At 43.0% G+C, this 9,521-nt stretch overlaps 2 protein-coding genes across 2 annotated transcripts in view; one reads left to right on the top strand and one right to left on the bottom strand.

Moving 5' to 3' along the window:
* The window catches only part of apmap (adipocyte plasma membrane associated protein), an 18,224-nt gene extending 11,543 nt beyond the window's left edge, over nt 1-6,681 (top strand). The window contains exons 5-9 of the mRNA XM_050071674.1: nt 209-325; nt 1,049-1,223; nt 2,145-2,279; nt 3,823-4,015; nt 4,802-6,681. Coding sequence (XP_049927631.1) covers nt 209-325; nt 1,049-1,223; nt 2,145-2,279; nt 3,823-4,015; nt 4,802-5,011 — 830 coding nt within the window. The 3' untranslated portion in view covers nt 5,012-6,681. The remainder of the gene's footprint in view (nt 1-208; nt 326-1,048; nt 1,224-2,144; nt 2,280-3,822; nt 4,016-4,801) is intronic.
* Nucleotides 6,682-8,192: 1,511 nt separating this feature from the next.
* Nucleotides 8,193-9,521, bottom strand: part of LOC126407033 (cystatin-F) — a 5,107-nt gene continuing 3,778 nt past the window's right edge. Inside the window, exons 2-4 of the mRNA XM_050071687.1 lie at nt 8,820-8,998; nt 8,554-8,676; nt 8,193-8,390 (exon numbers count right to left, since the gene is read on the bottom strand). Coding sequence (XP_049927644.1) covers nt 8,310-8,390; nt 8,554-8,676; nt 8,820-8,998 — 383 coding nt within the window. The 3' untranslated portion in view covers nt 8,193-8,309. The remainder of the gene's footprint in view (nt 8,391-8,553; nt 8,677-8,819; nt 8,999-9,521) is intronic.

Below are 9,521 nucleotides of genomic sequence, written 5' to 3'. Positions count from 1 at the left end.
TGTGTGTGTGTGTGTGTGTGTGTGTGTGTGTGTGTGTGTCCGTCTGGTTCTCAGCCTGACATAAAAGGATCTAATGTACATTCTTAATTTAATTTTTCATATGAAGCTCTTATAGTTTCCTGCTGTGTGAGCATGAAGTTTGAGATGAATGTATGAGGACTCTTGGTGAACGTGTGAGTCAGACCTGGTGATGATGACTCCATTACAGGCTCCAGAGAGGATGAGCCCACCTGTGGGAGGCCGCTGGGGATCAAGGTGGGACCCAACGGGACTCTGATTGTGGCTGACGCCTACCTGGGAGTGTTTGAGGTCAACCCCACCACAGGTCAGAGACCACACACACACACACACACACACACACACACACACAACAACAACCAAACATGTAAAATCTCACAGTGTCAATAAAACAAGACGAATATAAAGGTCAGAAAATAAACGTCAGGACTCGACGTATGAAAAGATAAAATATTATAATGAAAACAATATAAACAGCAACAAAAATCAAATTAAAGATTTCAGAACAGCAAAAATTTAAGTTACGTCCACGTGAGAGTCAACGATAAACTGATTAGATTTTAATGGTTAAAGGTCACTGTGATCTTGCTTGGGTCTCATTTACATGAATGAGATATGTCAAGAAGGCCTTCAGGGAAGTTCCTTAAATTTGGCACAAACGGTCACTTGGACTCAAGAAGGAACTGATTACAACTTTGTGGCCAGAGGTCACTGTGACCTTGCACCCGTCTCATTTTGTGAACACAATATCCCAAGAACACCTTGGGGGCATCTCTTAAAATTTGGCACAAACGTCCATTTGGACTCAGTGATGAACTGATTAAAATTTGGTGTCAGACATGGCTGTAAACTGTAACTGTGCTGGTTCGTAGAGGCATCCAGCAGCGAGGCAGTGATTCTAGTTTGGATATTGTTTTTCTGGGCTTGTTTGTTTGTTTGTGTTTGTTTGTGTGTGTGTAAACATGTAATCAGATCCTCCCTCTGGATGTTTGTGACACGTGTGCCCTCTCTGTGGTGGTTTCCTGTGTAGGTGAAGCGACTCGGTTGGTGACGGGTGGTCAGGTGGTTGCCGGCAGGAAGCTGTCATTCATCAACGACGTGGCGGTGACGCAGGATGGGAAGAAGGTGTACTTCACCGACTCCAGCAGCAGGTGGCAGCGCAGAGACTACCTGAACCTCATCATGGAGGCCACGGCCGACGGACGGTACAATTAACGCCATGACTCACTGTAACCTCTCCGACAGGCGGGGCCTTTGTTAGAGACACCAGAGGCTTTGCTTTATATCCAATCATATTTCACTGAGTACTTCCTGTTTTAATTTGTTGAAAGTAGAAACACTTCCTGCATGTTTACCTGCTGTCTCCATTAATTTATTATAATATCTGTTTCCACACCCAAATATGGAAGAAAATGTAGAATAATCGAAGACAGAAATAAAATACGTAAATATTTATTTCAGTTTTATTCTCAAAGTATTTAATGTGTGTTATTATTCATTATATATATTTAGTATTTTGAAAAATCTTTGGTCTTTATAGCCAAAAGGTACAAAATGATAAATTCATTTTAATTTTATTCTGCATTAGTTCAATTCAAATATAATTTATCATATAAATTACACTGATATTTAGAAAAAGCATGGACGGATCAATTGATGATATTCAAACAAAAGTAAAAAAAAGAATAATTCTGGAATCCACCGTGTTGTTTTTCACTTTTTTATTTATTTATTTTCATGATATTATTTATTTATTTAAAAAAAAAGCTTTTTTTTTCCTTATTCTGTTTTTGTTATTATGACTGAGAGATACAAATGATAAATTAAGAAGTAATTATATTTTATTATTCATTAGTTGAATTTAAATTTAATTATTCAAGTTCTAATCATGTTTAAATTAAATCAACGGATTCACTGATTTAATTTAAACATGATAAAAGTCCAGAATCCACTGTGGGTTTGTTTTTTTAAATATCACATTTTTTTCATAATAAATCAATGATAGCATTAATGAACAGTTTAAATCCGGACACAGTTTGTGAATCGCTGCTGAAGAACTTGACCACTTCCTGTAGGTGTTTCACAGTAAAAGCCTTGCTGAGTTGTTGTGTGTTGTTTCCTGTCAGAGTGTTGGAGTACGACACGGAGAGCCGGGAGCTGACGGTGGTGATGGAGAACCTTCGATTCCCAAACGGGCTCCACCTACTGCCTGACGAGGAGTCGGTGCTGGTGGCCGAGACCACCATGGCTCGGATACGCAGGTAAACACACCTGATCCTGATCCACCTGGACCTGACTGAACCACCTGTCTGCACATGGCTCCAGGTTTTATTATTCTGTTAATTCAACAGTCGGCAGAATAAACACATGTATTCTTCTAAATTCAGATGAAACAAAACCAGCTTATTGTAAGCATGTGACCTGGAGTCAGCAGGTGACAGCTCAGGTGTGACAGCTCAGGTGTGTCAGCTCAGGTGTGACAGCTCAGGTGTGTCAGCTCAGATGTGACAGCTCAGGTGTGACAGTTCAGTTGTAACAGCTCAGGTTTGTCAGCTCCGTTGTAACAGCTCAGGTGTGAAAGCTCAGGTGTGACAGCTCAGGTGTGTCAGCTCAGTTGTAATAGCTCAGGTGTGTCAGCTCAGGTGTAACAGCTCAGGTGTAATAGCTCAGGTGTAACAGCTCAGGTGTGTCAGCTCAGGTGTAACAGCTCAGGTGTTTCAGCTCAGTTGTAACAGCTCAGGTGTGACAGCTCAGGTGTGTCAGCTCAGTTGTAACAGCTCAGGTGTGACAGCTCAGGTGTGACAGCTCAAGTTACAGCCTGATTCAAACTGCTTCACATGATGAAATAAAAATAGAAATTATAATTACTATATGTGTAGATAAGGATCTTGTAATTACGAGATAAGGTGTCTAATTTTTTTTATCCAGTGAATGCAATGCGCTAGTATCTGACAAAGGGTTATTTAAATCTATCTGATCTATATTGATCTATCTATATGTATGTGTGTGTGTGTGTGTGTATATGTGCGTATATATATATATATATATATATATATACAGATGATGAAAATTATGTGGTCATGTGCTAAAGGTCACATGATGTTATATATATTACAAATGTCAATCAACAGTATATATGATGAAAGTTATGTAACGATCTCTGTGATAGATGAAGATGTCGGCTCTCTTTGTTGCCACGGAAACGAGCTGCCGGCCTGGTTCTACCCACATGAAGTGTGTGTGTGTGTGTGTGTGTGTGGGTCAGTGGGAGGTGTGGTGGACTCGTCAGCTTATTTTCATCCTACCTGCTGTGACAGAGACAGTTTGAACTGTTTGACGGTATAAATATGTTTTAATATTTAACCCTGACCTGTCCAGGCTCTGTGTTCACTATATATACCTGGTTTATATAAAACACATCAGCATAGGTGTAAACAGATATGAGGACATTATTACAGCTGTTTAACTGTGTTGTTTTTATTATCTGTTTATACAGAGAAATAAATCAACAAATAAGATAAAATAACAACATTTAAGAAAATAGTAAAATACAAACAAAAGAAGATGAAAGGTGATTTGTTAAATACAATATAAATAAAATTAGACAAAGTAAAGAGTTGGTTGATAAATACGCTCAATATAAAATAAACAGTTCCACCATGAAGCACTTTTAAACTGCTGATGACATATTTTATATTATTTAATATTATTTCTGGTCACCAGTCAGACTGTGTGAGGACAGACTGGAGCTGTTGTGTCCTCACTGTTCGTCTCAGAGGACACGTCTTTGTGTTTCTGTATCAGAGTCCACGTTGCCGGTCTGAACAAAGGTGGGATGGACACGTTCATCGACAACCTGCCCGGTTTCCCTGACAACATCCGCCCGAGCTCGACCGGAGGTTACTGGGTGGCCATGTCGGCGGTGCGGCCCAACCCCGGCTTCTCCATGCTGGACTTCCTGTCCCAGAGACCCTGGATCAAGAAACTCATCTTCAAGGTGAAAAGACACAGAGACAGAGACAGACCAGGTCCAGGTCCAGCTGCTCCTGGACCTTCAGGGAAACTTTCAGGACCCAGAAAGTTTTTATGTCTTAGTTCAGGAGACGCTGGTCTCCAGATCAGCCAATCAATGTGAAGCACCAATCAGTGTAGATGAGCTATGTTCAAAGAGACAATAACAACCTGTAGGTGTCCGCGTAGGGACCATAATGACTAACAGGTGTCCTTGTAGAGATGATAACAACCTGTAGGTGTCCTCTTAGTGACATTAAAAACTCTCAGGTGCCCCATTAAAAACAATAGTGACCCGGAGGTGCCTTTGTAGAGACGATCATAACCTGCAGGTGTCCTCGTAGGGACCATAATGACTAACAGGTGTCCTCGTAGAGATGATAACAACCTGTAGGTGTCCTCTTAGTGACATTAAAAACTCTTAGGTGCCCTGTTAAAAACAATAGTGACCCGCAGGTGTCATAACCTGCATGTGTCCTTGTAGAGACGATAACTGTGTTCATCATAAGAAACAACAGTCTTGAATGTCCTGTCGTCTGATTGGCTGTCTGTTGTCTCGTGGAGGCGGAGCTTTGAGAGGCTGTAAATGTTTTCCAGGAGTCCTACAGTTTTTACATCCAACACTTTTCAGACCAGGAAATCTGAACAAACCAAGAAGGTTCTGCAGAGTTTGATTTTCAGATCCTGTGATGTAATAACCTTCTTTCCGTCTTTGTAACCTTCATCCTGCCTTCCTATCTCCTTCCTCCCTTCCCTCCTCCCTCCTCTGCAGCTCTTCAGTCAGGACGTCCTGGTGAAGTTCGTCCCTCGGTACAGCCTGGTGGCGGAACTCCATGAAGGTGGCGTCTGCACACGGAGCTTCCACGACCCCAACGGCCTGGTGGCGGCTTACGTCAGTGAAGTCCACGAGCATGATGGGAGCCTGTACATGGGCTCCTTCCGCTCGCCGTACATCGCCAAACTTGACCTGCGCAAGGTCTAAAGACAATAAAGACCAATTGACTGATGGATGTACAGACGGACATGTGTGACTTAGTAAGAAGTCTGAAACCGCGACGTGGTGTTCTTCTTTAACAGTGATGTCATGATGCACCAGGAGGTAAATGAAAACCTGTCACAGGTGTGTTGTCAGACTCGGGCGGCGGTCAGTCTGGTTAAAGTTCTCGACACACATGAGAGATTACCCTGAAATTCAAACACTGTGTCTCCAGAAGGTGAACCCAAGGGACGCTGCCGACAGGACAGCCTGGTAACCATAGTGACAGTCTGACATCATGTTTGTGTTAGACTTTTTCGTTTTGCGGACATCATGGAGCGTGATCAGGCTGGGTATGGAAATTTTATATCTTCTTTGGTACTAAATGTGTCTGTAGCTCAGAGTTTAAAATCAGGTTCTGATAACTGACATCAAATTTCCGAAACATGATTTTGTTGACTTCCTAATTTAAATCTTAATTTATCCAGTTTTGGTTTTCGCTTGGCGTCTCGTCAGACATTTAACAGCTGATTTGGTTCAATAAATAAAATGTGTTGGTGGAAAAACATGAGTGAGGAATAAAAAATGTTTTGATATTGACCCTTTCAGGGCTGACATCACGATGACATCACAGTGACATCATGTTGTCACCTGGAGGTGCAGCTGCCTCTCCCCCACAGGGCTGTAGGCTCCATAGGAGTGTTAAAATGTGTTTGTCTTGTTGTGTTATTGGGAGCCAGAATAGAAGGAGTCATGGCTCAAAACCAGCCGCCACTGCCCGTCAACAAAAACAAAGACAACTATGGTTAAATGTGATAAGACCAAAGGACTGGACGGAGGCCATCATCAAAAATGCTCACATGTGCAGCGCACACTTCATATCAGGTTAGGGAAAAAGTATTTCCTGTTGTAGGGATGAATAAGGTTATGTGTATTAAGGGTTATCATGTCCACCTCATCAGAAACTGGGGAGGGATTAAGAGGAATATTGGATTTCTCTGCAACGCTAACTTTTTAGCACATTAGCTAACGTTCGCTTCCAGTTTGTGTCAGAGTGCGCTCCCACACTCAGAATGAGTGTTTCTGAACGCACCACTCACATCATCTTCCTCCATCGTCTAAAACAAGACAACAGAAGTTGTTAGCTAGTGCTAACGTTAGCTAATGTCTGTGGAGAACTGTTCTGGCTCCATCTAAGCCCCGCCCACCAAAAAACGTCACACTGTTTACTAACAGTTAAAGGGTCTATTAGCACTGAAACTCTGGTTGTGTTCGGCAAACAATTCCGGGCCCTAAAATAACACTCACCTGGTTAAAAGAAAAATTCCCACACCAACCAGCCAAAAAAAAAAAGATAGCTTAAGCTAATTAACTCGCTCACAAGCTATTTGGCTGATTCACCAGTAGGTTAGCTTGCTAGCTTGGTCATTGTAGCGCTAACTAGCTGCTCCTAGCCATAAACCTGCAGGCAGACGGGATGAACTTCCAACATCAGTGTTTGTTTACCTGTTAATGTTTTGGGCTCCCAGTCTGCGCTAACCTACAAAGCTAACTGGCTTGGATAGCACTGTTACTGCTACTAGCTGCCATTTCTCACCATAGTATGTTAGCTAGCCTGAGCCAACAGATAGTATCAAAGTTTGTGCCTGTAGTAAAAGAAATCATTTTATCATTATTTCAAATCAGTAAAAACTGTAAGGCTGTCATAACATCGTGCTGCGTGTTCACCCTCGACTGTTTGTAAAGCAGCAACAGAAATATTAAGCCTGAGTTTTATTACTTTGAATGACACTTTTGGTTAACGTAAAGCGTCCATGTTTGTTCGGTTTTCCTGAAATTTCTTTATTAATGAACACCAAGTCAAAGATAGATTCTGAGTTGTAAAAACAACTTGGATGTAAAAGCTAATTACGAGTCAGAAGGTGTTATGTATAAATTTTAGCATGTTGGAAAGTTAGCATGGTGATAGAGCCCTGCAGGAATGAGTTAGCATGTTAGCACTTCCTGTTCCCTTGTCTCGAAGTCAGTGTGTTTTTGGAGATGTGTGAAATAAGGTCTGTGGTTAACACCAGCTGAGACCCCACTGTCAGTTTACAGCTTAATGTGTTTTTAACCGGTGTCTAAATGTGACTACAGAACGTCATCACGCCCAACACGACTTTACCAACATCGTCCCCCTGCAGAGTTCCAGAGCCACTGTATGAGACGTGCACATGCGCAAGCTCGAGAAGACGGGCTATCTGTCAGTCACAGTCTCCTGTCAGTCAAAACCTTACCAGTTTTTAATTCAGCCAATCACTTAACAGCAGTGTGAGGAGTCAACATTTCAACTAGCTAGCAATGCTAACACTAGCTAGCATCTGCGTATCAACTCCCCGATCATAATAAAATAGTGCAACTTCAACCACTGCTCATTTTAGAAGGACCACGGCAGGATAACGTGTCCTCTGTTTAAATTATTGGACAGTTAACGGATAATAAATCATAGCTGTTTGTTTCTGGCTGCTAGCGTTAGCTAACACAGCTAGCAGAGCTCGCTGATGATTCAGCTGCTTTACTTCGAGAAACAAATTTTTCTGATCGTGTTTGTTGTTTTGACATTTTCTTTGTTTTTGAAATGAGGCGCCAAATGTTCAAATTTAAATCTGTGACCAGGATCTTTATTTGCACGAAGATGTTTAACTCTGTTTTAAACATTTAAAACGTGACGGCAGAAACACGTTTCTTTCACAGTAGTTTTGATGTGTATTTTTAGCTTCCTGGCTCGTCGCTGACGACGGACTGATTTCTCTCTGTCAACTCTTTTCCTTCAGTTGTGTTTGAACCTGTTCTGCAGCTTTTCAGCTTCCTTTCAATAAAAACAAATGAATCATGAAATCTGTTCTCTGAATATTCCTTTAACCTTCGTAACACCTGTGTGTTTTCCTCTTTACCTCAGTGACGTCAGAGTTCATCTGTAGGTTAAAGTCAAAGTTCTTGTGATGATCTCAGATGTTATGAGCTGTTAGCTCTTTCCTAATAAACATTTCTGTGACAGTTTGAACACACAAGACACGTGGCTGCTGTTCATGATTGTGACCAGCAGGTGGCGTCTGCACTCAACACAACCACAGATTAAAGAGGACACAGTTTCTTCTTCACTGCATCACTGAGTGTTTCTGTACAGGAAATAAATCTGCAGGAAAAGTTCAGTTAAAAATTTTGGTTTTATTTTTCAGTGCAGAGTTGAGTTTGACAGGTGAGCGGAGACAGAGAGCAGCAGGTGAGGATGATGGAGGATGAAGGTGGGACGCAGCCGGTGGTTTCAGGATGAACAGGTGAATTGTCTGACCATGGTCTTGTTCTCCCAGGGAATCACCCAGACCACCGCGTGACACTGAAACGTCTGAAAGACACAACAGGAAGTAGAATTTTAACCACAAACCCTCTGAACGCAGCGTCACAGACGTGTTGTGGTTTAACAAGACTCCAGGAAGTAGTCCAGCACGTGATGTCATCTAACTGAGAAGCAAAGAGTCAAACTGTCCCCGTCCGTCCTGCTGAGTCACCTGGTGCAGGTCGTCACCTTCAGGCTGAACGTCACAGTTGGACAGATCTCTGTTGTTGTCTCGTTTACGGCAGACGGTTCGGGTCATGTCCAAATCCACGGCGTACAGAGCTCCCTCAACGACCTGAAACACAGTGTTTTTGTCTCCTGTAAATCCTTCACATCTCCTCGTGTCAGATTCAGCCTGTGACATCATGTAAGAGTATTTTAGGTTGACCTGCCTTTGACCTTTGACCCCACAGAAATGATGCGTTTCCTGTGTCGTACCTTCATCTGTGCTCTGGTGATGCTGAGGGGTTTGAAGATGAAGATGTCATTTGACATGTTGTTGTAGAAGGAAACGGCGCTGTCCACGGCCTGCAGAGGGCCCGGGTCCGTCTTGTTGATATCCCGCCATGTTCCAACCATTGGGCCGCCATCTTGGCTGCCCTCTGCCGATGTCACAGCTGCAGAGGAAGAGGAGCACAGACACAGATGGACAGAGACCTGAACAAGGTGCCAACATGTGTACAGTCTGTGGCTGTGTTTGTTTATTTACTTTATTAATCCCCGTGAGGGGAAATTCAATGTTTTCACTCTTGCTTGTCAATTACACACAGGTCTGAAAGACACACACATGCACAAACAGGACCTATACATGCACAAAGTGGAGAGATGTCAGAGTGAGGGGGCTGCCCTTGGTGAGGCGCCCCGAGCGGTTGGGGGGTTCGGTGCCTTGCTCAAGGGCACCTTGGCAGTGCCCAGGAGGTGAACTGGCACCTCTCCAGTCCACGCTCCATATTTTGGTCCAGACGGGGACTCGAACAGACGACCCTCCGGTTCCCAACCCAAGTCCCTATGGACTGAGCTACTGCCGCCCCAAGAGAGAGGGTGGTGCCTCTGTGTGTCTCTGTGTGTGTCTCTGTGTGTGTCTTTGTGTCTCTGTGTGTGTCTTTGTGTCTCTGTGTGTGTCTTTGTGTCTTTGTGTCT

The sequence above is a fragment of the Epinephelus moara genome, chromosome 19 (genome assembly GCF_006386435.1).
Source record: "Epinephelus moara isolate mb chromosome 19, YSFRI_EMoa_1.0, whole genome shotgun sequence".
Taxonomy (NCBI): Eukaryota; Metazoa; Chordata; class Actinopteri; order Perciformes; family Serranidae; genus Epinephelus; species Epinephelus moara.
The sequence above is the reverse complement of the archived record's forward strand: the minus strand, read 5'-3'. Positions and strand labels throughout refer to the sequence as shown.